At 41.4% G+C, this 27,297-nt stretch overlaps 1 protein-coding gene across 1 annotated transcript in view; it reads right to left on the bottom strand.

Annotated features, from left to right (window-relative positions):
- LOC139310798 (LIM homeobox transcription factor 1-alpha-like) overlaps positions 1 to 27,297 on the bottom strand; it is a 90,864-nt gene that overhangs the window by 5,057 nt on the left and 58,510 nt on the right. Inside the window, exons 3-4 of the mRNA XM_070935028.1 lie at positions 4,172 to 4,404; positions 1,845 to 2,002 (exon numbers count right to left, since the gene is read on the bottom strand). Coding sequence (XP_070791129.1) covers positions 1,845 to 2,002; positions 4,172 to 4,404 — 391 coding nt within the window. The remainder of the gene's footprint in view (positions 1 to 1,844; positions 2,003 to 4,171; positions 4,405 to 27,297) is intronic.

The following is a 27,297-nucleotide window of genomic DNA, read 5'->3' as shown; positions in this document are numbered from 1 at the left end:
TAATCCAATTAAGAGGTGACAAATTGTAATGTGTTTTCATTGAGATGCCTTGGAAGACCAACAAGATGTTACAGTTGATTCAGAAGGCAGCTGTATGCATATGTTCTTGCTGCTTTTCAAGCACCCCTGGTTGCCAATTGGCTTCTGAGTACAATTCAAGATGCTGATTATAACTTCTAAAGCCCTGCATGGCATACGGCCTGGTTACTTGAAGGACCATCTGCTTCTGTATGTTTTTACTGTATCTATCCAGCCAGATCAGCAAGAGTTGGTATACTCCATGCCTTGTTGATTAAGCTGTGTCATTTTATAGGGGTTAGGAAGTGGCCTTCTTGGTGATGGCTCCTATTCTGTGAAATGATATCTCCAGAGAGTCAAACTTGCTTCTTCTCTTCTGATTTTCTGCAAATTGCTTGGGACTTGGTTGTTACCCCAAGCCTTGCCCTAGAATGGGGGTCAAGCCCCTTTTCGTGATCATTAGCTGCTTGGCTTTGCGGGATTTGGGATTCCTGGACATCCATCTTCTTTTGCTCTTGATAAATTTTGATCTCTTTTAATTTTTTATTTGAGCCATCAATTGGGTGGCCTCAACATTGAAATAATAAATAAAATAAATGTGGCATCTTTCAATGTATTATCAGAGATCTAGCAAATATGTGGGCGCAGCAGGGTTTCTTCCAAGGGAAGAGAGACCCAGAGCTTAGGTGATATTTAAGACAGGAGCAGGCAAGGGTTGGTTTTTTTTGTATCTGGCAGCTAAAATACTAGCATTTGAATGTGATAAAGGAGACATTGGACTATCCCATAACATTACTAGAGATGGAGGAAGTAAAACTCATCATCCCTTTTTGGCAGTTGGTCATTGGGTTAAGTAAAATCGATGCTTAAGATAAGTGGAGGAAAGAAAAACAGAATGTGGTGTCTGATTGGGGTATGCAGGGGAGGTATGGGAAGACGGATGAAGTGGTAGATTGCTTGCATTCTAGTAAAGTAAGTAAAGGGTAAAGGTTGAACTGGCCACTCTCTTAAAATAGGCAGGAACGGAAAGAATTTAGGAAGGGAGCAATAAGTTGACATGATTTTTTTTTTTAAAAAAAGAGGGAAAGAAATTGAAAGGAGATAACCAGCAATAGCACTTAGACTTATATACCACTTCGCAGTGTTTTACAACCCTCTCTAAGTGGTTTACAGAGTCAGCCTAGTGCCCCCAACAATCTGGGTCCTCATTTTACCGACCTCGGAAGGATGGAAGGCTGAGTCAACCTTGAGCCAGTCAGAATCAAACTGTTGGCAGCCAGCAGTCAGCAGAAGTAGCCTGCAGTACTGCATTCTATCTAATCACTGCACCACCACAGCTCTTAAAACAGAAACAGTGGTGAATCTGAGGAGGCATTCTTGATGTCCTCTTTGAGAAGAAACATATTATGGAGGAAAATCTTTTTTTCTCTTGAGAGCCATGTTCCCTTGGGTGTAACTTTGTTACGGATTGAATGGTGGGTGAGTGGGGTTGATTCAGGAGTAGGTGAGACCAGAGACTAGGACAATCATACCTGGGCCAGGAGACCACTGGATGGCAACAACATATTAATATTTTCTGCATCTTTTTATTAACATTTAGTTATCTGCACTTTGTGACTAAAGCCTAAAGTATGTGAGAATTACTTTCCTTGACATCCTGTTTTTTTCTTTCTCCCAAGCAAATAGGCTACAGAAAAGGTTCTGCTAGCTATTGTTAAAAACCGTGGCTTCAAAATTAGAGTGCTTATGTTCTTAGGACCGCAGGTCACGCATCCCTCCACTCTGTGTTGGGGTAGCATCACTTTAAAGAAAGAAAGAAACTCAACCTTTCGGCAGGGCTTTGAGGAGACTTCAAAGGAGGCCTTGAATGCCCGTCGCTGCTGCGTGGTAAGGATGGTGCGTGGGCGTTTGGAGCGCTTGTGATCCTTGCCTTCCTCGCCTCCTTTGCCATGTGGGTGGCTCCCATCCTCATCTTCACTCTTCACTATGAAAGAAAACATGGATTATGAAGGATTCCCTGCCTTATTTCCCTAAAAACATAAGACACCCAAGGATGGTTTAGCCATCCTTTCATTCACCAAACAACTTGCCTTTTCTGAATGGATGTTACCAAACAACATTTCTCGAAGCAGATTCTGTTAGGGACAATATACAATAGACTCTAACCTTAACCCTGTGGTCTTGCCACAAAATGGATAGTCTTGAATGTAGAAATTGAGAGAATAACTTTCCCTGATTGAAATTTTTTAAAATGTAAAAAGATGCCAGGGACAAAAGCTTCATTAGCCGCACATCTGTGCATCCCAGCATCAGGACCTGGCATGGTTTGGCATGCATCCCAAAAGAGGCTAAGGGTCAATTTTGGGATCTGCTGTTGCTGCTGCTTTTCTTCCTTCTTCCTGTCTTTGCTGCTATAAACATGTGAACAAGTGGCAAAAGTCATGAGAGTGGAATGCACCTTTAACTTACTTTGCTTTAATACTTACATAAATTAGATCTAAAAAGACAAGGAGGAGATGGGCCTATTCCAGAAACAGATGCCAGAAACATGGAAAATGACTTGGCCAAACACTCCAAACCCCCCACCCCATTGTTAAAGGAATAAAGACAAAGCCAGGAAAGGAGCTAAACATTCTTCACATGCATTCCACTTCTCTTGCAACTTCTTCCACATGAGAATGAAAGAACAGAAACGCCTCTCATATGGAAATGAAGATTTGTATGTTTGCTATTAATGTGTATGCCTAAAGGATTTTTAACATGCATGCTTCATGTTGTTCAAATCCAGTTAGCTACTAAGATGCACAGTTTATAATTAGATGGGGTTTTTAGCAAGCCCTCACATGTGGATTCCATATGTGCTCCTTCCCACCTCCCCCAGACCATTATAGCCACTTTCTCGTCTCTTCTCTAATTGGGATTTTGTATTACAGGAAAACAGAGCCGGTTCACTGATTCTAGGCATTTTCCCTAACCAAAAATGAGAAATTGGCGTGGGTCAAAAACGGGCCCTCTGAAAAGATGTCGGTTTTTTCAGGTGCCCAACCACAATAACTCTGATGCTTGGCTCAGATCCAGATGTTCTAAAGCATGATGGTCCTTAGATAGTTTGGCTCTTAACATCCCCAGAATATAGATGATGACTGTAATATCCAGGGCAACTGGAGAAAGATGTATGGGGAAAGGAGATACAGACCTGTCCTTCTCATAACTGTGTAGCAACTTTGACATGTGCAGCCTTTTTCACTCTTATAGCTTTCCAGCATATCCTACTGCTCTTTCCATCCCTGGAGGGCATAGGACAGCGATGGCTAACCTTTTTGCTATCGCGTGCCAAAAAGCATGGGGAGCGTGGGTGGGGATCACACATGTGCATGCCCACATCCATAATGCAATGCCCCCCGCATGCCCCGCCCCATGCATGTGCGCATGACCCCCCCACGCTACCCCTGTGCATGTGCGTGTGACTCCCTGTTTTGCCACACAGGGGCGCACCGCTCCCCCCATGCTCCCCACCCCCGTGCATGTGCATGAGACCCCCTCCCACCCTCATGCATGTGCAGAAGACCCCTGCGCATGCGTATGCATCTCCTGCATGTGCGCTGCCCCTGTGCCAGAGAACCAAAAATCAGCTGACCGGTGGGAGGTGCGCACGCATGCGCAGTGGAGCTGAGATGGGCGACGGCTCACGTGCCTGCAGAGAGGGCTCTGCATGCCACCTGTGGCACACATGCCATAGGTTCACCATCACTGGTATAGGAATTTTATCCAGCTATATTTTAATCAGCCCTTTTAGCATTAACTAGGGAGATAGAATTCAAGGAAAGAAGGTGGAATTCTTCAGTCTGGGCATAACAGTAGGAATTTGGATACAGTGAATCTTAACATTTGGCTTCTTTGGAAGTGGAACTCCTGAATCAATGGGGATTTTCTCCTGCAACACTGTATATTCAGGATTGTGCAAGTTTTTTGATTGGAAATAAGAAACCAGCTAACAGGATTGGATATTCATTTGTCCACAGAGGGTTTAGTGGCCTTAGATGCCTGGGAGCTGGTTATGGGACGCAAGGTGATGAAAAGGGTCTCTCTGCGCATGTTGAGGGTCATTCTTTTAACTCTACTGAGCAGAACCCTGTGGTCCCTCCTCTCTCACCTGACTCAGTGGGTGCAGGGCTGATGGCGCTTAGCATTTCTCTCTCCTTCTCATAGTCGCTGCGACAAAGCAGCTGCCCTTCCTTCAGCACAAACTCATCTCCGCGCTGCAACCGCCGCTCACACTCACAGCAGGAGAAGCAGTGGACGTGGTAGACGTTCTCCAGCACCCGCATGATGAATTCAGAAGGAGCCACAGCTTTGAGGCAGCCGCTGCATTTGGTCTGGAAGAGCCTGACCAAAAAGAGGGGGCAGGGGAGAAGAGAGAATTGGGGCAAAGCAATAAAGACGATAAGGCATGAAGCTGATGAAGCAACCTAAGTTGCTACAGTACATCGCGTTCCCTTCTGCAGACTTTTAGATTTCTAGTTTGCATGCTTATATTGTATTGATACATCAGCTGCATTAAAGTTAAAGCTCTTTTTTTTTTCCAATTTACACAAGCTTTCCCATCTGATTGCCAATGGGCCCTACTACACAGACAACCTACAGCCCATAGGAAACACACAGTCTCCCATTTGGTGGCAAAATCTTGAAATACTGTATTGTGTCACAACTTCAGTGCAATTGCATGTTCTACTTTAACTCTGGGATTGAGAGGCAATTCTCTCTTGTGCTCCATGGCTCAGTTCAATTCATTCCACTATTCAGGTATATTAATTTGGCAAAACTTCTACAACCTCAGTTAATTTAAAAACACCTAGATTGTACTGTAACATAAAAAGTACAAGGATTATTCTTAGTAGGTATGTAAAATATTGAGGCAGCTTATGCCTAAGAAAGGAGATGTAATATCTCAGCCTGAAGTCAGTTAACGGGGCAAATTTAGAAGTGAGAACAATTTTAAGGAACCATCCCTCAAATGTACTGTAATTCCTTCACTTTTAAAAATTGAACACATGTCCAGCTAGGTGGCAGCATCTAGTCTAGTATAGCTGATCTTAAAAATCATAGGAAGATTGGACCAGGTTACTAGAGCTTGGATGAGAGACCACTAAGAAGCAAGAGGGCTGAAGGCTACAATGGGAAGATGAAGAAAGCAATAGAAATCTCTTCCTACCCTATCATCCTGAAAGGTTCCTGGAACATTTTCTTGCAATCACTTGTAGTTGAGGATTACTGTAAAATTATTTAAAATTTGTTCCCTTCTTTTGCAGCCAGAAATGAATAAATTTACGTTTGAACTAGAAACAGCAGTAACAGCAACAACAAATGATGTTGAAACTTGCCCTTTGAATAATCAAGACTTAGTTTTACTAAACTAAAATGGGTTTAAACCATTGTGGCAATTAATTGAAGAAACACTGCATTGTTATTCAGCAGCTTTGGATCAGATGGGATGTGGATATATTTTTTTTCATTAAAAAAAGTGAAATCAAAGCAATGTTGAATAGAAAGAAGTATGGTATGCCTCGTTGAAAAAAAAATTAAAATAAAACAGAGAAAACCCATAATTGATAAAATGTGCTTTTCCAAAGTATTTTCCCGATTGTATTTTATTTCTTCTTCCTGCAAATTTAAAGACTTTAACACCCCTCCCCCCCCCAGTTTTGGCATCGGAGAATTCCTGAAAAACCTGCCTGTTTCTCTAATTCCAAACGGTTTGTAAACCGATTCTGTCCATAACTCCACCTGTCAGTTTGAGAGGCATTCCTTCCCTGTCATAAATAACAAAACAGCACTACCCTGGATCCATGACCCTAAAATTTTCTTTTAATGTCTTCGCCTCCTGGCATAGCGAGGCATTTGAATAGACAAATCAATAACTCCAGCCAAGACGTTTGCAGCAGATGGTTCTGATGAAGTAATTTGGGAGCTAAACAAACGCGAGTGGGGCGGCTCACCGAGCTGACAGCTTCTCTTTAGCCACTTGACAAGAGAAAGTAATAAAATGAGGATTAATTAGCCTGTTGTTTAAACACACAGGATCCTCCCAGCCAGCGGGGAAACTCATAAACCGGGATTGAGAACAAGACGTGGGTTAATCCTCCTAGCAAACTCTTGCTGAGCGCGGAATGGGGAGGATTTACCAGGGAGGGCTCATCCCTGCCTAATGCTCTCCGCTTGGATTTATACTTCTGCTTGAATAGGCTGGGGCTGTTCCGACGGCCAGAGAGAGAGAGAGAGAGAGAGACGAGACGAGACAAGATGCCTGCTCGTTTCTTTCTTGGATTTATTGCGGCTGAGAAAGGAGGAGGCACATAGGTGTGAGGCGGGCAGACAGGCAAACAGAAACAGCCAGAGCAAATTAAAAAGCACTTTTGGAAAAAGAGCGTCGGCCAGGGTGATCGGGGTTCAAATTCCCACACAGCCAACAGAGATGGTCACAGACCATCTCTCCACCTCGCTGAGTTATTCTGAGAATGAAGTGGAGAGGGGAGAGAAAACCACATACCCTTCCCCGAACATCTGGGGAGGAAAAAGCAGAATAGAAATATAATAAATGCATGTGGAAGAGGAGATAAAATAAACTTTTGGTGGAAAAGAGAAAGTGGGTGCATTTTGAAACTGGGGTTTTGATCTCGGAATGTTATTTCAAAATCTGGCTTCAGAACCCAGTACTTTTCCCAGGGGAAATGCTGCAGTAATTTAATTAAAAAAAAAAACCCTTGCTCTTACTCTGTTATTATTTTATTTTACTACTTATTTTGTTTTGTATGTTTTACATAACATTTGAATACATGCTTTTATCAATATCTAATTGTTTGAATTTAATTCTAAACTGTTTTATGATTTTTTTTTACAACAACAGCGTATACAGATGTTTTAATCACAGATAAAGCTGGGTATAAAAGTAGACAATGCGCTCTTAGAACTAAGTCAAATTTGTTCCTCAGAATGTCACCCCTATTGCATGTCAATTGTCAGATGTTGGCAAATATTAGTTTGCAAGTAGTCAGAGGTAGCAGATAAATGTTACCAGCTATTGTATGTTGGCCCTGGTGAATTCCTAGAGGTCATATATACAGTTTCAGAGTAGAAAAGTTGATTCAGAGCATGAATGTGATTTAAGAACGTGCAAACGAATGTAACATCCATGTCCACACTAAATCATCCTTTCCTCTTTGCAATTGCAGTCCTGCATAAATGTAGCCAATACAAACTATCAGAACTTTATAAAAGTGTTTGGAGGACAATGTTGAGAATTATGTAGATATATCTTTCAGCTCTGAAGGATGGGCAGCTATATAAATGCTGTAGAAAAGAAGCTCTAACATGTAAGCATTCCTTTGCAGTGAACTTTGGATGCAACGGTGATGACAAATTTTGTTCAAAAATAAAATTGTCCAGACAATAATCTCAGAGTTTTAGTGGCAGAGAAATTCTTTGAAGTTAGTACCAACTTCCAGGCTCAATGTCAGTGATTTATTTCGGTGTCTAAGCTAATCTCTTGTTTTTCCATCCATATCTCCTGGGCATCTGCCAACTGCCTTCTCCATCAAGTTTGCTAGCGAAAGATGAAAACATTAAACTGGTGGGTGGAACATGCGGCCTTTCAGATGTGGATGAAATATAAATAACAGTAGCATCAGCCAATATGAAAAGAATGCTGGGAAATGTAGTTCAGCAACATTCTGAGTGTCATGGATACACCCATTTTTGAACATAACATAACTGAATGATTGGAAAAATATGTGTGGGTTATGCCCCTTAGAGATACTATTGATGAAATTCCACTTTGCCATGATTCAGATAAAGTAATCCTGACTCCCAATAGCTCAGAAACTCTTGCAGGACAGAAACAAAACAAAAACAAATCACTCTTACCTTTCAACCAGTACCCTCAAGCCAAAATCACACAATTTTCTCTTTTCTCCTCAGCAATAACCAGTCATTTAAAAACAGTATATTTTACTTTGGTAGGTAAAGTTAACCTCAATATATCGGTTTGGGCAGCCTACCACTTTTGGCTTCCGAATTAATTGGCATCCATATCTTCATCAATTGTCTTCAAAAAGTTAATTGCTCCAAATGGAAACATTTTTTTAATGAGATTTTTTACATATTTTCGATACCCACTTTGTACTCAAGCTGCACTTGGTTTAGCCTTTTTAAACTGAAACCAAAAATATGTAAGACGCCTGAACTGCTAGATCCACTTTTGTTGATGGATGTAACAGAGACAGTCTTTAGAAGTTCATTATAACTTGCCTTTTGAGGAATTTATTTATTTATTTATTTATTTTATCAGATTTCTATACCGCCCTTCTCCTTTCAGACTCAGGGCGGTGAACAGCCAAAGTAAAACATTTGTACACAAAAGTTAAAATAGATTTAAAATAATTAAATAAGTTTGGTCCATAATTTAAAACATTTCAATTTAAAACCAATTTCAAATTTTAAAAACCCACCATAAAATCAGGACAGCCCAGCTAACTGAAAGAAATAGGTTTTAAGGGCCTGACGAAAAGTCCAGAGGTCTGAGATCACTCGTATCTCTGGGGGTAGATTGTTCCAGAGGGTAGGTGCCACCACAGAGAAGGCTCTCCCCCTGGGGGTCGCCAGCCGACATTGTCTGGCCGACAGCACCCTGAGGGGTGGGAGACAATTGGCCGGTGGGAGGCAATTGGTGGCAGAAGACGGTCCCGTAAGTACCCCGGCCCTAAGCCATGGAGCGCTTTAAAGGTGATCACCAACACCTTGAAGCGCACCCGGAAGTCCACCGGAAGCCAATGCAGCTCGTGCAGGAGAGGAGTCACATGGGAGTCACATGGGAGCGCCCAGTCGCTCCCATAATCCACTGTGCGGCCGCATTCTGCACCAGTTGGAGCCTCCGGGTGCACCCCAATGGGAGCCCCATGTAGAGAGCGTTACAATAGAATACATGGGAAATCATTATTAGTTTCTTTTTCTGCATTCAATGTTCATGATGTACAGAGAAAAAAGGTATGCTATTCCAAGAAATCAAGAATATACAGCAGATTGTTTCCAGTGAGACATTGTTTTTCTTACCCATGGAGGCTTGTTTGATCAACTTTTTTTTTTTAAATGAAGCTCACATCCATAATTAGTTATTTCTTCCAATTAGGTAAAATGAGAAAATGCTTCAGGTCAGAAGAACATTGACCCTAGCAGACTCTAAGTAAGGAGTGAATATCCAGTTTTGGAACTTAAACATTTGGTATAGGAGGGAACCAGTTGAAACAGAATATTTTTTCTGCTCTGCTTTTTTTGTTTTTAATTCCTCCCACCCCCAAGGAATGGTTTGTGAAAAGTAGCATTTCATAATTTGAAAAGGTAGAGATCATTCTCTACCTTTCTCATCACATCCATGGATTACACCTATTTTCTCCTTTCCTCAGTTGATACCTTTATAGATGTGTTGAACTAAAATTAGTAGAAGTTGCAACTAATATCCATATTGACTGAGGAATTTTGGGAACTGTACCCCACATGTGCATGGAGGAAAACAGGTTGGAGAACACTACTTGAGATGCTTAACTTAAACCTAAATATACTCTTCAAATCAGAAAGTTTAATATTATGGTAGCAAAGCTACAAATAAAGAGTATAGAATTCTCTGACTACCTCTTAAACTGGGCTTGCTTCCTGTATTTAAGCATAATTAAGGCTACCAGATCTGGACATAGAACTTACTTTTTTCAATTCTTTGTGATCATGTAGCCCATGCAACTATTTCTCTGGAGTTCAGCAACCCGAATCTGGTTGCCCCAGCAAAAGTGGGGTAGGGGCAGGGAGGACAAATGGCAATGTGATAAAACTGCAGGAATGAAGCCAAAGGAAGAATATGCCAACTGTTATTCAGATAAAAATATTGTTCTTACTGATTGATTTCAATTTCTATAGTTGCCCCTCTCCCATACGTGACTCTCGGTGGCTCACAAGTCAAAATAACAAACAAACAAAAAAAAAAACAACCCTCCAACCCCTGTATAAATAAACATGTAAAAAATTAAAACAGCTAAAACAAATTAAGCCGAAACATAAGACTGATTAAAATATAGTTATGATAACCAGCTTGGAGTAGTGGTTGAGGCAGAAGGCTAGAAATCAGGAGACTGTGAGTTCTAGTTCTGCTTTAAGAACAAAGCCAGGTGATTGATTTTGGGTCAATCATTCACTCTCAGCCGTAGGAAGAAGGCAAGGGCAAATCGGTTTTGTAATATTGGCAAGAAAATTGTAGGGGCTTGGCAGTCAAGAGGCAACAATAATTCAAAAAATCTCTCTCTCTCTCTCACACACACACACACACAAACACACACACATCAGAGAGAGAGAGAGAGAGAGAGAGAGGGAGGGAGGGAGGGAGGGAGGGAGAGAGAGAGAGAGAGAGAGAGAGAGAGAGAGGGAGGGAGAGAGAGAGAGAGAGAATTTTCTGCTACATATGCCTATGCCATCTGAACTGCAAAATCCAAGCGATCACTAGATGGCAGTAGTAAAATGTATAAATCTGTTTACTGCCACTTTGTAATCCATATTTTTGCAGGCATGATTTCATGGTACTATGTACTATACAAAAATCTTGGCCCATCTCTCCCTCAGCTATTGACTATGGAAATGTTCCCAACATAGAAGAAATCACGTGGTACACATACACGGTTGTTTCAGCTTTCTTGTACATCGTCCAGAGTCTTCTTCAGTGAGATACATGGCTATATAAATTAGGTAAAACAACTAATTAATTAAATATTATATGTAAATAAATATATAGGTTTTTTTTTTTTAAAAAAAATCTGTCTCCATTTCAGAAAGCTGCCACCAGAGAACCAGCAAATTCTAGAACAGCTTTAATGATAACTCAGAAGAAAAAGAGAGGAAGGAAAGGAAAGGATGAATCACAATGCCACTCAGCTACTATTCTGGCTGCTTCAAAATCAGTGCAATATCTTCTTGACTGTACAGTAAGTTGAGGTAGTCCTCAACTTACAATCATTCACTTAGTGACTGATGTTAAAACAGCACTGAAAAAGTGCATGACCGAGCTTTGATAGCACCCCTATGACCACGTGATTAAAACTTAGGTGCTTGGCAACCGGCATGCATTTACTATGGTTGCAGCATCCCAGGGTCACTATTTATGTTCTGCCCCAGCTACGGATCCCAAAGAACACAGCACACAAAGTTTGTACAAAACTTATTTTACTAAAATAACTCAGTATTTTTCAAAACAATGGCTGTTAATAAACTTTCTTAACAGCCTACAAGAAACCAAAGATAAAGTAATCACTATCTTACTAAGGTTGGCAGAAAGCCCAGAAGCAATTTGCAGAGAATCCAGATGCGAAGTAGAGTGAACTAAAGTTGTTCCCTACAAATTGCTTCAGTTGGCGTTCCTCCTTAAATAGGCTAAGGGAGTGGCCAATTAGCCCCATGCCTTACTCTCAAGGAGACCTCCTCCTGAGTAGCCACTCCTGTCTTTTGGCAGCTCTGCGTGCCCGTGCATCGAGAAGAGGCTCCTCCTCTTTGTCCTCTTCACTTAAAGGAGCTTCTGGAGTTCTGAAGGCCCTGACTGAATCCCTGCCTCTGGCCCCACATCTTCTCCAGCCTCCTCATTGTCCGACTCGAGTGCCAGCTGCACAGGCTGCTGGCGCAGCACCATACCAGCCTCCTTGTTGTCAGAATCAGCTACAATCCGCACAGGCCGCTGACGGGCCACATCAATTTATAACCTTCTCAGCTAGTTTCTGAAAGCAAAGTCAATAGGGCAGGGGTGTCAAACTCAAGACCCGGGGGCCGGATCCTGCCCATGTGGTATTTAGATCTGGTCTGTGGGGCCGCCCTGGAAACAGCGAAGGACTGGCTTGCAGTGTTTCTGCCAGTGAAAGCGGAGCTTGGGAGGGCCGCATGTGGTCCTTCTGAGCTCCGTTTTCACTGGCAGAGGGTTACAGGAGGCTGTGGCAGGTGAAAACGGAGCTCAGGAGCCCGTTTTCACTGGCAGAGCATTCGGGCCACCACAGGCACCCCTGATACAAGTAGCATCAATCTGGCCATGCCCACCCTGGCCATGCCTCCCCGCTTGCCCGAGGTCAAACTCAACCCTGATGGGGCCCTCAATGAAATCCAGTTTAACACTTCTGCAATAGGGGAAGCTAGATTTGCTTAGCGACTGCCTGATTCACTAAACAACTGCAGTGATTCTCTTAACAACTATGGCAAAAAGGTCATAAAATGGCGCACAACTCCCTCAACAATCACCGTGCTTAGCAACAGAAATTTTGGGCTCCACTATGGCCATAAGTTAAGAACTACCCATATTCGTTTTGGGAAGCTTTACAAAGTCAATGGTTACAGAGAGAGTTCAACATTAGTTTGCCACCCATTCCTCTGCCTATTTTCTGGGCATACAGCAGTGGTGTAATTCAATTTTTTTTACTACTGATTCTGTGGGCGTGACTTGATGGGCGTGGCATGGCTTGGTGGGCGTGGCAGGGGAAGGATACTGCAAAATCCCCATTCCCTCCCCATTCCTGGGGGAAGGATATTGCAAAATCTCCATTCCCAACCCACTCTGGGGCCAGCTTTCAAAATTTCCGCTACCGGTTCTCCAGAACCTGTCAGAACCTGCTGGATTTCACCCCTGGTTTGCACAAGCAAACACCCACCTAGCATACTGGCATAAGATCAAAACAGGAGAGATTTAAAGGCCTCCTTGCTTTCCAGAACTTTGAAGTGATCCATTCGAGCTTTGGGCATGGCCTGCATTCCTTCAGTTCAATCACATGCCGCAGTCCCATTGGTCTGCCAAGGAGAGAGGTTTTATTTCAACCACCCAATCAGGAAGCTTACCATACTTGGGCTGCAAAGAGCCAAATGATCCCACAGCAGACAGAAAGAGAAAGTGTGACGGCTTTGTTGCCATCTGCTTGGGAGACCACCTACTATTGACTCTTTACCCTTGCCAGACCCTTTCTACTTTGTGAAAATCAGAACCGTTACCGACATCTTCCAGATGGGAATGAGTGGAAGGCTTGGGCATTTCACTTCCCTGAGTGTTGAATGAAGCTTATTGGCTTTGGGGATTGGGGTTGGTCACTTATGCATATCTTCCCTGCTTAAGAACCCCGCTACCATCTTTGGGAAAGTTATCTAATAAAGGAGAATATTTGTAGCTCAGGGTTGAAATGAAGGGGTCCTTGGTGTTCCCTGAGCTTGGTTTACTTGTAGATGTTTCATTACCTGAATTAGGTAACATCATCAGTGCAGAGGTGGGTTTCAGCAGGTTCTGGAAAACTGGTAGCGGAAATTTTGAGTAGTTCAGAGAACTGGTAAATACCACCTCTGCCTCCCGAGTCCCAGCTGATTGGGAGGAAATGGGGATTTTGCAGTAACCTTCCCCTGGAGTGGGGAGGGAATGGAGATTTTACAGTATCCTTCCCCTGCCACATCCACCAAGCCACGCCCACCAAGCCACGCCCACAGAACCAGTAGTAAAAAAATTTGAATTCCACCACTGCATCAGTGCTGTTCATGATGTTACCTAGCTGAGATGTTACTTACATAGGATTGACGATGTTTTGGTAATGAAACATCTGCAAGAAAACAACCAAGCTCAGAGAGTATCGGGGAAGTTATCTCACTTCACAGTTGAAGTTTGCCCAGAAATCAGCCCGTCCATGACTTGTTCTTCCCCTTGTACAAATGAGGTACTGTAGTTATCTTTGTGGGACTAAAAAACCTCGGCATTCGCTAGAAATCTCCCCTGAATTTACATCTTATGGGATTGATGGCGGTGACAGGGTGACCTGCATCTATCCATAACTCAATAATGCTTTCCCCCTTAAGCCTCGAAAACAAATCCGCTCCTCTTTGCACTAATTGAAGAAAACAGCCAGCGAGTGTCTCATAAACACAGTGTCAGCTCGCATTACGCAAAATTAAAATTCTCAGCTCCAGGAATTCCTAAAGAGGCTGCTTTTTTAATATCGTCCGAATCCGTTTAAGCCTGGGTAATATTGTTTAGGTTGCTATGGGAACCGGCGGCTGCTCTGTTAGCCACCAGTGGATTGAAAACTGGTATATTATTGGGGCCGGATTGACAGACACGATAAGTTAGGGAGTCTGTGTATTACCTGTGAGATGGAACAACTGCCATTTTTGGATATCCAGACTTTGTGGGGCTGTTAAAACATTGCTTTTCTATGATTACTGGAAGTGGCGTTACAATCTGGGATCCACACAAGTTTCTACTGGATTATCTAGCAAGGGTTGTTCTATGTGTCCCAAATACTCTGATTTAGTCCCAGGTCAATCCCATTGAAGAATTGGTAATTACGTGATTCATGGTTTTCCTTTTGTGACTGCTGCTTATGTTACTGCTTGCTGCTGGATTTGGACAAAAGGTGTTAACAGTTCCTGGGAACTTCAACACAGCTTCTTTTCCCACAGGAGAGGAAGAAGAATTTGATTTCTAAGTTGCTGTAGAGAAAGAAAGAAGGAAAGAGAGAGAGAGAGAAAGAAAGAGAGAGAGAAAGGAAGAAAGATGGAAGAAAGAAAGCAGAGGTGGGTTTCAACCGGTGTAACAACCTTTGCATGTGCCATCAGTGCTACTGGCTCGCGCGAACTGGGGCAAACTGGTAGAAACCCACCACTGAAAGAAAGGAAGGAAGGAAGGAAGGAAGGAAGGAAGGAAGGAAGGAAGGAAGGAAGGTAGGTAGGTGCTGTAATGGTTAAACTCATAACCATGTGTGCCCGGTTTGCACTGCCTTCCATGCATGTGCCCATCCTTCCGTGCATGCGCTTTGTTCACATGCGTGCCTTCCGCACATGTGTCCAGCCTCAAAAACTTGCCTAAACAGGATGTCATAGAACCGGGGTGGGTCCACCCACAATTTCAGCTACTGGTTCGGGAAAACCGGTGTGAACCGGCTGAATACCACCTCTGCTTTGAACCAATCATCATAACTCAGCTTTACCTTCCTCAAAGGATTTTTCTAGGATAAAATTAAATGGGAAACTACTATGTATTAGGGCTGTAGAAACCTTGGATTTAAAAGAAAAAGGGTGCTTTAGAATGGAAACAGATCTTTCCAGCTCTTTCCAGCTCTTTCCAGATATGTTTGGCAGCTCTTTAAAGTGGCTGCATCTTTTCACCACCAGCATCCAGAGAACAAAAGCAGTCAACTCTCCAAGTTGAGCTTGACTTCTGGTGATTTCCTGGATAGATCCATATAATTTTCTTGGCAATGCAATTTGCTGGTACTTCTCTAAGATACTTTTCAACTTCCCAGTCCAGCCAGGGATAGAATGAATAGTTATGAGAGAAAAATTACAGTTAACAATGATGACACTAGGAAATTGTGAGAGGTTCTTGCTACTGCTGTTGTTATTATTATTTAAGTGATTTATATTGCCACTCAAGTTGTACACAGTAGCGCTAGGTGACTTTACATAGGCTAAAAACATAACAAGAGAACCAATAACAAAATACACAGAACTTACCACAATGCAGCATAAACAAAACCAACATATTCCCATTCTAAAACCATTCTATGCTCTAAACATTTATATAGAATCCTTTATGAGAAGTGAATTGACTGCTCTGTTTGAAATGCTTCCCAGCTTTCCAGCATTTATATGGTTTTTATCCTGTACAGATCCCTTTCTGTAAAGTAATCTCCCTACCCAATCTGAAACTCTTTCCACATTCCATACATTTATACTATTTTTCTCTTTGTTGGAGCCTTTTATAAGAGGTAATGAAAACACATTGTTAATCTGCTTCCATGCTGATCTGAAATGACCAAATTTATAAGCAGAATATTTCCAATGAAAAGCACAGGCACCCTTACAACTTAATTTGCACTTTCCTTGTCCACAGCTTGATGCAAAAATGACAGGACAACATGACAGACACAGGGCATCACTGGCACTGATGACATTGTTGTCATAAAATAGTATATGAAAATAAAGAAACAAAGTTGCTGTCATGGAAAACTTAATTGGAATTCACTAGATTTTATCTTGAGCTTAAATTTCATGCTAATGAATATAGATTCCCAACTATTGATTTGTGGAAAGATCTAACACTTTTGCCAATATTTTCATATATTTCTCACATTAACGTAATCAATTTTCCCCATAGATAAATTGACCATGGTTTACTCAATGAGCTTTCTAAATTGACAAGAAATTAATTGCAGGAGCTGGATTTGCAGAGCAATCTAGGCTAAAATATAGTTTAGTTAGTTTCTAATACTTTAGTTTAACTATCTATAATACTTTTTATCATGAGAATAAGAAGTCACATTCAATTGAAAATTCGGATTATATGTGGTGTTGAATAAGAAGGCTTTTGGGGAGCTTAATCTTGTGTGCGAATCCTGTATTTTGCGTGAAAAATCATCATGGCATATGAAGCTGGTCAATTGCAGCTTATTGAATAACTTTTTGAGCTACTATGTTAACTTTGAGACATAGCAGAAGGAGCCATTTCCTCATCTGTGTTGGAATACAATTCATCCTCCAATTGTGGAATGAGGGAGAGGAAGAATCCTGGCCTCTGGATGTGAATGGGCCATGATGCTCTGGACAGCAGTATTATTTTAAATATCCAATTTATGATTCACTCTACATGGGATATTGCCTTTTGTTTAAATCAGGGGTCTCCAACCTTGGTAACTTTAAGCCTGGCGGACTTCAACTCCCAGAATTCCCCAGCCAGCTTCTGGGAGTTGAAGTCCGCCAGGTTTAAAGTTACCAAGGTTGGAGACCCCTGCTTTAAATAACCAAGGAATCCAACTTTAGAGAAGAGGGTAGCCAATGACTTGCTCAAAGGAAGTTTGTCTCTCTTCTCCTTCATTGCTTATGGCAGTGTCTACAAAGAACAGTGTGACACCTTCATCCAGTTAAGATCTGGACTACTATTTTAACAGACCAAAGTTTTTTTGTATATCAGAAAAGCAGATTCGATGACAGCTTTCCCCTTCCACAAAAAAAAAAAATCAGCGGTGCAAGCTTTGTTTTGGGACTCTTGGGCTTTCCCCTCCTTTTTCTTTTAATTCATCAGTGCTGGCCCTCACAAACTCTTATAGTAGCTGTCCCAGTCAGGAGAACAGACCCCTTTCCTCATACCCAAATAGGAAAAACTTTCTCAAGTGCCTGGGAGGAGCAAGACATTCTTGTGGAGTTCTTTGCCTTGTTGCAACAGCATGGGGAGCCCACGTTTGAGCCTGGGAAGGATAATTTAGAGAATATAAAATTGGCCAGTGGGATTAAAAGGTGTTAATGAAGCCAGACCTGAGGCCACCTCAAAGGCTGTTGAGTCTCTGCTTCATGAAGCCGCCTTGTTTAGTTAGGGTTTAGTCAAAATGAAGCAGTCCTGGCTTAAGAGAGGGTTTGTTTACTCAGTGCTGAGCTCCAAAAGCCGTCCTCAGCTGCCTGAAATATTGAAGTGGAAGGTTTAAAGCCGCTTTCCAGATTGCAGGCCAGGCCAGGAGCAAGGAATGAAGAGACCCTGGAAGTACAACAATAAAGCCTTTTCATTTCCAAGAGTCTTCCTAACAATGGCAGTGCGAGGAGTACGATTTCAAATGGAAAGTCTCCACCCCCAGCCCTCGAACTTGTCTTGTTAATGTCACAGTGAAGTAACACAGACGAAGCCCCATAACAACATTTTCCAACCAGTTTTCCTCAGATCTATTAGGGGGGCTCAATCCCAGGATTCCAGCTGTTACGGCCAATGGCTGTGCTGGCTAGATAGTCTAGATATTATCAGTCTGACACATCAGCCAGGGTACCTGGTTAAAACAATTGTTTTGGCTAGTGATGGAGTTTAACTAGCTTTTGTTTTGGTACAGAACAATCTAGCCCTCACTGGATCATACCATCGTTTTGATGGATTGCAGTGATAATCAAGCTAACATTCTGGGGAAGAATTAGAATTAGTTGTTGGTTATTTCACTTCAGAAGTCATAATTATCCTAGTATTTTTCGTCTTGAAACTCAATTAGAGCCTTGGTGGTGCAGCGGACTAAAATGCTGTTAAGTAGCACTTAGCTGCCAGTTGCCTGCAATTACTGCAAGTTCAAATTTCACTAGGCTCAAGGTTGACTCAGCCTTCCATCCTTCCAAGGTAGGTAAAATGAGGACCCGGATTGTGGGGGCAATAAACTGACTTTGTATAAAAAAGAACACAATTTAGGGAGGGGGGGGCTGAAAGCCCTACTAAGCAGGTATATACAAAAGTATGAAGGCTATTGCTTAATGCATTGTAAGCCGCCCTCAGTCTCCGGAGAAGGGCGGCATATAAATCGAACCAATAAATAAATAAATAAATTATTACAGTCTTTTTTCTGTCTCTGCCAGAAGATAGACATTGGAAGGTAATAGTAAAAGAACCTGTTATTGAATAACAAGAGTTTGTTAAAGAAAGCAGTTTAAAATTTAAAATTACAGGACCTGGGATAGCTCCTGTGGGGATGAAGAGTTGATCCGATTATAGTAGTGGGTATGCACTTTGGCATGTGTTCAAAACACAAGGGGATGGATGTTCTGCCTCTCAAGATTTTTCCCCATAAAACTTTGTTTGCAAACCTTCACATTCTCCCTCTCCCCGCCTGTTGATATCTCCTCCTTGTGATGGGTGGTATCGGGTTACAAAAGAACCGGGATTTGGAAAACCGAAATTGTGTGTAGCAGTAGAACTCTTAAAGAAATATGATTGACTCCCTTGTATTCCAGTAGGCAAGATATCATTAACATTTCCTTTTGATTTCATAACAGTCCTATCCAATGTCGGTGTTGATCTGACTCTATTTTGGATAGTGCGTCAGTTTCTGAGAGCTAGATTTTAAGAAGGATTTGATTCAGTTAGAATAGGTTCAGAAATATCTATACCAGTGATGGTGCATGACCAAACTGCAAGGTGCATGCATGTGCACCCCGTGCATGTGTGTCCGTGCCCCGCACATGCATGCACACTCTGCACATGTGTGGCAGAGACCCGAAGACCAGCTGGCTGCTGGGAGGCACATGCGCATGCGTGGCAGAGACCCAAAACAGAGCTGGGGTGACGGCACGCATGCCCGGAGAGCAAGCTCTGCGTGCCACCTCTGACACGTGTGCCATATATTTGCCACCAGTGACCTATACCTATAGAACATAAGCCCTATGAAGAGAGATGGAAGGAAAATTTAGCCGTAAGAAGAGAAAATTGGGAGAATGTCCTACAGAAAAAAGATTAAAAACATATCCCTCATTTCCTAAATCAAGGTAGAAAATAACAAATTAAAGTTGAAGGAAGGTAACTTTTGATTTAATTATAGGAAAAAAACAATAGGAGCAGCTTGGTAGTGGAACCCATTATGGAACCCATTATCTAGAAAGACGGTGGGTTTCCCTTCAATAGATGAATTCCAGAAAAGACTAAATAGCCAGCTAGCAAGGATGATTTATTTAAACTTTTGCTTTAAGCAGTAGATTGGATTGGACTCTTGAAATGACCATGTTTAATTCCATGTTTCTATATATAAGCTATCTAGAAGATTACAGGAGATGAAGCCCAAGAAGTGTGCTAGGCCACCAAATTAGAAAAGACTATTTAGGAATACTCTCTATAATTGAAATATCTGTATTCCATTTCCCATTGGTTTTGTTATACAGCATTTTGAATCTTCATGAGTACCAGAATTATTAAAAGAATTTAAAATATATTGAATAAATAAAAATGAAAGTAAACTTTCCTCACCTCTGACTGAACTCCTGGCTATTGGAACACAACTGGTTTGCTAATGTGTTTCTATTTTTTAAAAAAACTTTTCATTTTGGCCTATATTAATGGGATTTTCTGATTATCACACGTCCAAGTACTAAACTTCTGCAACCCAACAAGACAGACACAGACTTCAGAGGATAATTAGAACTGCAGAAAAAACAATTGCTATCAACTTGCCTTCCATTGAGGACCTGTATACTGCAAGAGTCAAAGAGGGCTGTGAAAATATTTACAGACCCCTCACATCCTGGACATAAACTATTTTAATTCCTACCCTCAAAATGACGCTATAGAGCACTGCACACAGAACAACTAGACAGAAGAAAAGTTTTTTCCCGAACGCCATCACTCTGCGAAACAAATAATTTCCTCAACACTGTCAAACTATTCACTAAATCTGCACTATTATTAATCTTCTCATAGTTCCCATCACCCATCTCATTCCACTTATGACTATATGACTGTAACTTTGTTGCTTGTATCCTTATGATTTGTATTGATATTGATTGTTTCCTGATTGCTTATTTGTACCCTATGACTATCATTAAGTGTTGTACCTTATGATTTTTGATGAATGTATCTTTCTTTTATGTACACTGAAAGCGCATGCACCAAGACAAATTCCCTGTGTGTCCAGTCACACTTGGCCAATAAAAAATTCTATTCTATTCTATTCTATTCTATTCTATTCTATTCTATTCTATTCTATTCTATTCTATTCTATTCTATTCTATTAACAACTGTAACCTTGCTTGTCTGTCTATTTGATTGATTGATGGATGGATGGATGGATGGATTGATGTCTATAGCCACAAATGATTCTGGACAGCTTACAATTCAAAACATATATTATAGTTAAAATAATTTTTTAAAAAAACAATAAAAACAGTAAAAAATTAATGTTCGTTAAAGAACATTAACACATCTAATTCAAAATACACACAAGAGCAAAATATCTGGCCCTTTAACAATGTAGCCCAGAGATGGGACTCTTGGCACATGTGATGCTCTAGGCTTAGGAGCATAGCATTTTTTATTTCAAAATCAACCAAGGCGGACAAGGTGTTCCCACTTAACCTGGGTAAAGAAAATATGGCACTATTATTAAAGTTGCAAATTGCTGTTCTGTCGAAAGATCCAGAAGATTAAGAGGCAAATCTCCCATTCAGATTATGTCTAGTTCTGTTCCCCTATCTCCCGAATGATATCTCCTCCAGGGTCTTTGTGAACCCTGAAAATTGTCTAAATCCCAAATTCATTTTGTGGCAGATTCTTTTCACTATCATCGAGTAGACAGGTCTCAAACTCTGCTGAAAGAGAGACATATCCTTCATTGTGATTCTTGATAAGTCGGATTCTGGTTATCAGTTGTCATTCAGGTATACATCAGCATTTCTCTCAAATGAATCCAACCTGGCTGAATAAGAATCCATTAAGGCAGACAATATGTAACTCCAAAATAAATGGGTTAATCTGATGTATGATAATTCACATTTATTGAGGCAAATTTAGAAAAAATTACCAGATTGAACAAAAATACAAAGAAAGGCAGGGGATCCGGTGACTTGTGTATATACTCAATCTGCTGTTTATGTGCTTAGTATAAATAAGCTGGTTTGAAGTGCCTTCATTACCTTCTTGTGGTCTTTCAAAGAGCTTGGATTGAACAACCTTTTAATGAAAGGATGTATTCAAAAATGGGTTTGAATTCTGACTTTCTATTATAGAATCTTCTCTGAAGTTTCAAGATTTTCCCAGCCCTCTCTCCTTATAATTTTTAATCTTTAAGCTAAGTTTTAATATAGAATTGTCCTCTGTAAGGTGGGACCCATGGTTACCTTAAGAATCTTACTCAGTGTTAGGATCCCTCCAGTTAATACCACAAACTTTCACTGAGATATATTGTAAGCAATGTACCACTTTAACTTAGCGAATCTGTCCTAATTTTCAGGACAGAAGCCCCAAGCAATTTTGAAACTAAAGGACCAAGGAAAATCCAGTTAAAATTAAACTTGCACAACAAAACAGATACAGCTAGTAAGACCCAAAGGGACTCCCCCAAATTTAATAGGCCATTTGTGATAAATCTGAGCCCTTGGGTAACACATTTCCGGGCTAAGACCTTCTACTTTTTTCTTCCAGTCCCCTTGCCAAGTTTCAGTTTTCTCTAGCCATTTATTCCCAGCCTTGTGCTGTTGGTTATGATGTAAGTCAGTGATGGCTAACCTTTTCGGCACCAAGTGCCGAAAAGGTTGCATGGAAATGTTGTGTGCGCATGCACACCCTCGTTGTGGCTGCACTCCGGAAAAGCTGAACTTCAGCTGGCCAGCACACATGTACAGGCAGGTTTTCGGCACTGCCACGCGTGCAAAGGGATTGCGCTCCGGAAAAGCAGAACTTCTGGATTCTGTCGTGCATGCGCACCCAGTTTTTGGCACTTATGCTCATGTGAAGGACAGCTGATCATCATGTGCACATGAGTGCCAGAAACCCGCAAGACAAACAGGCAGGGCCGCGCGTGCCGGGTGACATGGCTTCGCGTGCCACTTTGCAATAGGTTCACCATCACGGATGTAGGTGTTCCATGAGTTGCACTCTAATAAATCTGGATAGCAACAGATTGAGAAATGCTGCTTTAGACTATGTTGTATGATTTTAGCCCCACTGCCAGAGAAGAGACCCTTGGAAAAAATAAGAGATGAGTTTGAGAACAGCCAATGCAAATCCTACTGGATCAGTCCAGATTAGATACCCATGAGAAACCAACAAGCGAGACATGGAAACAACAGTTCATTCAAATTGTTACTCTCTGCGCTCTATACCCAAATTCAACCCTTATGGCTAGTACAATAGTACTTTGGTGCACGTTAATTGGTTCCAGGAGGCATAACGAATACCAAAAATGGCAAGTACCAAACAATGCCCCCCCACCATAGGAATAATGTAAATAAATTTAATGCACAAAAATACACCAAATGATCACAGAAGCTAAAATAAGACTGCAAGGGAATGTGCACAGGGCAAGAGCTATCACATGACTAATGTATGACCCTTTGTTTCGGCTGGAAAGGATAGTGAGTCATGAGGCAACTGACACCAACAAGTTCTAGGTTGTACGTCAAGTACCAAACAAATGACGAGTACTGGGACAAAATTTTCACATCAAAATGCATTGAGTTCCAAATTCAATGAGTTTAAAAGCAGTCATACCAAGTTATTGCTAGTATATTCTTCATGAATCTAGCGATCCTATTTTTCTGTATCCTATTTCCTATTTCTTTACCCATTAAGTAGTAATCTTTACTGTATCTTGTAGGGGGAAAAAAGTCCCGTCATTTAATTTGTACCCATTTTCTCTTTATTTTCCCATTATGAGAGATGGAGAAAAAAACCCATTTTTTCTAACTACTTTCTCTACAATTTAATGGTTGTATTTTCCCTCCCTTCTGATGAATCAATTATTTATTTTTTACTGGGTCTGATTTTTGTGGCAGCTGATTTTTGTTGGGACTCCTTCAGGAAACTAGAGATGTTTTTTCTCCTATCCCAAACACTTATTTCTCTGTCAATCTGTTCTAATGAACCTGAACTACAGTAACTATTACGACGATCTCACTTAGACCAAAGTAAGGAACCCATGATTCTCTGTTGGCGTTGTTCAGTTGCTAAGTCATGTCTGACTCTTTGTGACATCCTGGATCATAGGATTCCAGACCCTCCCCCCCGCCCTCCACTGTCTTCTGGAGTTTCTGACATGAGGAGCTCATCTTCTGGCACCATATCTTTTAGCTTTTTCGTACTGTCTGTGGGGTTTTCTTGGCCACCATCCTGGAGTGAGTTGCCATTTCTTTCTCCAGCATCAGAACTCTCCATTATGACCTGTCTGTCTTGGGAGGCCCTGAATGGCTTAGCTCATAGTTTCTTTGAGCTGTGCAAGTCCCTTCACCGTGACAATGCTGTGATCCATGAAGGGCTGACTCTGTAGATCATGCTAAACTAGACCTCCCAGGCAATATGGCCTAGTATAAAATAAGCTTGGAGTTATAATTCAGTAATATATAGAAACACACAGATTCCTCTTAGGTAGAGACACAGAATCTGTGGTCCTCCTCTAGATGTCCCATCAAGTTTATACAACTGATCTGTGAGGGTTGTCTATGGAGATTCTCAGTCATCCAGGTCACCGTTGTCTCAAAAGTGCTTTTTCAAGAGGCAACTGGACTTTCTGGTTTTTCTTTGAAGACGTTTTGCTTCTCAACCAAGAAACGTTTTCAGTGAGAATTGTTATACTACTTTTTTTTCCAAAGGAGTTTTATCTATTTTCTGAACATCCATCTACCCTTCGCATCTTATCTTCTTTGGGTAGTTTGTGAGTCTGAACATGATATCATTTTAGAGACTTGACTTAGAGATTACAGTATGGAACCAGTGGTGGGTTTCAAAATTTTTTACTACTGGTTCTGTGGGTGTGGCTTGGTGGGTGTGGCATGGCTTGGTGGGCATGGCATGGCTCGGTGGGCATGGCTTGGTGGCGTGGCAGGGGAAGGATACTGTAAAATCTCCATTCCCACCCCACTCCAGGGGAAGGATATTGCAAAATCCCCATTTCCTCCCAATCAGCTGGGACTTGGGAGGCAGAGAATAAATGGGGGCGGGGTCAGTCAGAATTTTTACTACCAGTTCTCTGAACTACTCAAAATTTCTGCTACCGGTTCTCCAGAACTGGTCAGAACCTGCTGAAACCCACTTCTGTATGGAACCCTCTTCACTACAGACATGTGAGGTATTGTGTATGTGTGATGGTGTACCAAAAGTCAGGCCCTATAGGCCAAAGACAGTCTAAAGGAAACTGTTATGTCAGAATTTGTTAATATCAGAGAAACAATTACAGTTCTTAGGAATGTTCCAAGATTGGGTGTCAAACAAGGAAGTGTTTGGAAGAAGATGGCAACCAATTTTAACATTTAATACAGTTTATCCAATAAATCGTCTATGAGTCTTTCTTTTGGTGCACCCTCAACAGTTGTCACTCCCCCCCCCCCAAAATCATGTATTATAAATACTTGGGACTGCTACCGTTGAGTTTTCAAGTTTTTGGATAGCATATCCAGTGTTCTTCTGCTGGAACCATCTGCCTTTCTCAAAAAAAAAACCCTGGGTAAATTGAGGAAAGATTCTCTGACTGTTAGACATTTATAATAATTGCATAATTCCATTTTTAGCAGGCAAAGATTTTCAGTGAACATTTAAAAGGTACTTTTCGCTTCCCATTGATTCACTACCACCCTCTAGCCACCACTAGGCATTTCAGATATCGGGTATGAGAAAAGGCAAGGCCTCTGAGGCAGGAAATGTCTTCCTTCAGACAAATCTCAGTCCAGTGTTACTTAAACTCTAACAAAAGTAAGACAGAGCTTGCTTGCAAATGCCATAAGTGAGCATCTGAGTCCATCATCTCAGAGATAAAATAGGCACTTCAAAGTGAGGGGGGGGAAACTACCTCCCCATTCCCTCATGCACACAAACTGCCGGTCTTGTGTTCCCAAAGCTGCTAAAATTCATAAATATTAAAGCACTGTGAGCTCGGTGCTAGAGAAAGATTTAATACAGTCCTGCCCCTCAAGGGGTTAAACCCTCCCCCCCACCCGCTGCGTGGATATTATTGCTAGTGCGGTGGCATGGAGCCACCGCTGTATAATCTGATGAACTCTTTTATTAAATTTCACAGGCCTGTCTTCTTTATTAAAATCTCCCAGAATGCATAGGGTTTCTGTCATATCAAACACAGAAAATGTGTGTCGGTGTATGTGAGTGTACGAGGGGAAAGGAGTGTGGGCATTCCTGCTCCCCCCAACACACTCACTTTTGGTATATTGCCAGAAATGTGATCTGGGTCAAAAAAAAAAAAAAAAAAAAAGGTTGGGCAGGGTGTGGAACAGGCAACTAACAGGCAAAATTTTGAGGAGGAGGGCCCTCCGCATTTGAGTAATATTCTTCCAGGGTTGTAGTGTGTTTTCTTTTCTTTTCTTTTTTTCTTTTAAAAGGAGGTTAAACTCTTAACATACCAGACAACTTCCTCCTCCTTACATTTCACAATTCATCCTGCTTGGCATTCCAAAAATCTGGCTGCTGAATATGTTCTGTCCCAAGTGGTGTGAACAGAGTAAATTATTTTGCAGTTAAGGACAGAGTTGCTGTTGTCCTCTACAGCTTGGGTTGTGGAGAATCACACTAGCCTTGCATATTGGGTTGTGGATTTTGCGGCTCTTGAGAGGTTTCCAGATGTTCCAGCCAGGATGGCAAATGATAAGGGAAGATTTGATGAAATCTCCAATTCTGCATCCCTTTTGATGGGAAAATTCAGAAAGAGGCTGCATTGCTTCCAACTGACCCTCTTTTTAAAAAAAAATGGCCCTGGAAAATGGCACTTCCTTATCCAGATCAACTGCTCAAAACATTTACAGGTAGTTCTTGACTTAACAGCAGTTCATTTAGTGACCATTCGAAGTTACAACAGCACTGAAAAAAGTACTTAGGACCGTATTTCGCATTTACGTCCGGTGTAGCTTCCCTGAGGTCATGTGATCAAAATTCGAACACTTGGCAACTGACTCATATTTATGACTGTTGCAGTGTCCTGAGGTCACCTTTTGTGACCTTCTGACAAGCAAAGTCAATGGGGAGGTCAGATTCCCTTAGCAACCGTGTTACTAATTTAACCATTGCAGTGATTCACTTAACAAATGTGGCAAGAAAAGTCGTAAAATGAGGCAAAACTCACTGAACAAATTTCTCACTTAGCAACATAAATTTTGAGTTAAGTTGTGGTCGTATGTCAAGGACTACCTGTACTGATGTTTTCTTAGGAAAACTAACTCCAGCAAAATATTTTAAAGGACCCAAGAAGCAACGTGGAATATAATCTTCACATCAAGGAATCCCCAGACAGTTATAGTCCCCAATTTGGCAATGCTTTGTTTTTTCTGATGCCTTGTGGATCAATTGGAGATTTCTGGTCAGACACAACTGGACAGGGGAAACCTTTACATTTACCTTTTATGTTGATGATGCTCAACTCTACTGCTTCTTATCATTCAATTTCAAATAATCAATATTGTTGCACATTCCCTAAATCCAATAATGGGTTAGATGAAAGGAAGAATAAGGAGAAATTAAATCCAGACAAAACTGAGCTGCAGTTGAAACATACAAAATCAAATTAAAGTGTTAAGATTCAGCTTGTTTCGGATCAAGTTGTACTTCCTCCAAAAAAGCACACAGTATTTGCAATCTGGGAGTGCAAATCTTCCACTCTCACTAGATTCTAAGATTGCAGCTGGAGCAAGGAGTGCCTTCATACCATCACTTTTAGTGTGCCAGCTGCATCTCTGTCTGAGTCAATTAGTTTTGGGGATAATTAGCTTCTGGATGGATTATTTCCCAGCTTGGTTGCA

This window comes from Pituophis catenifer, unplaced genomic scaffold, assembly GCF_029215685.1.
Source record: "Pituophis catenifer annectens isolate HBS135680 unplaced genomic scaffold, rPitCat1.0.hap2 SCAF_2, whole genome shotgun sequence".
Lineage (NCBI taxonomy): Eukaryota > Metazoa > Chordata > Lepidosauria > Squamata > Colubridae > Pituophis > Pituophis catenifer.
The sequence above is the reverse complement of the archived record's forward strand: the minus strand, read 5'-3'. Positions and strand labels throughout refer to the sequence as shown.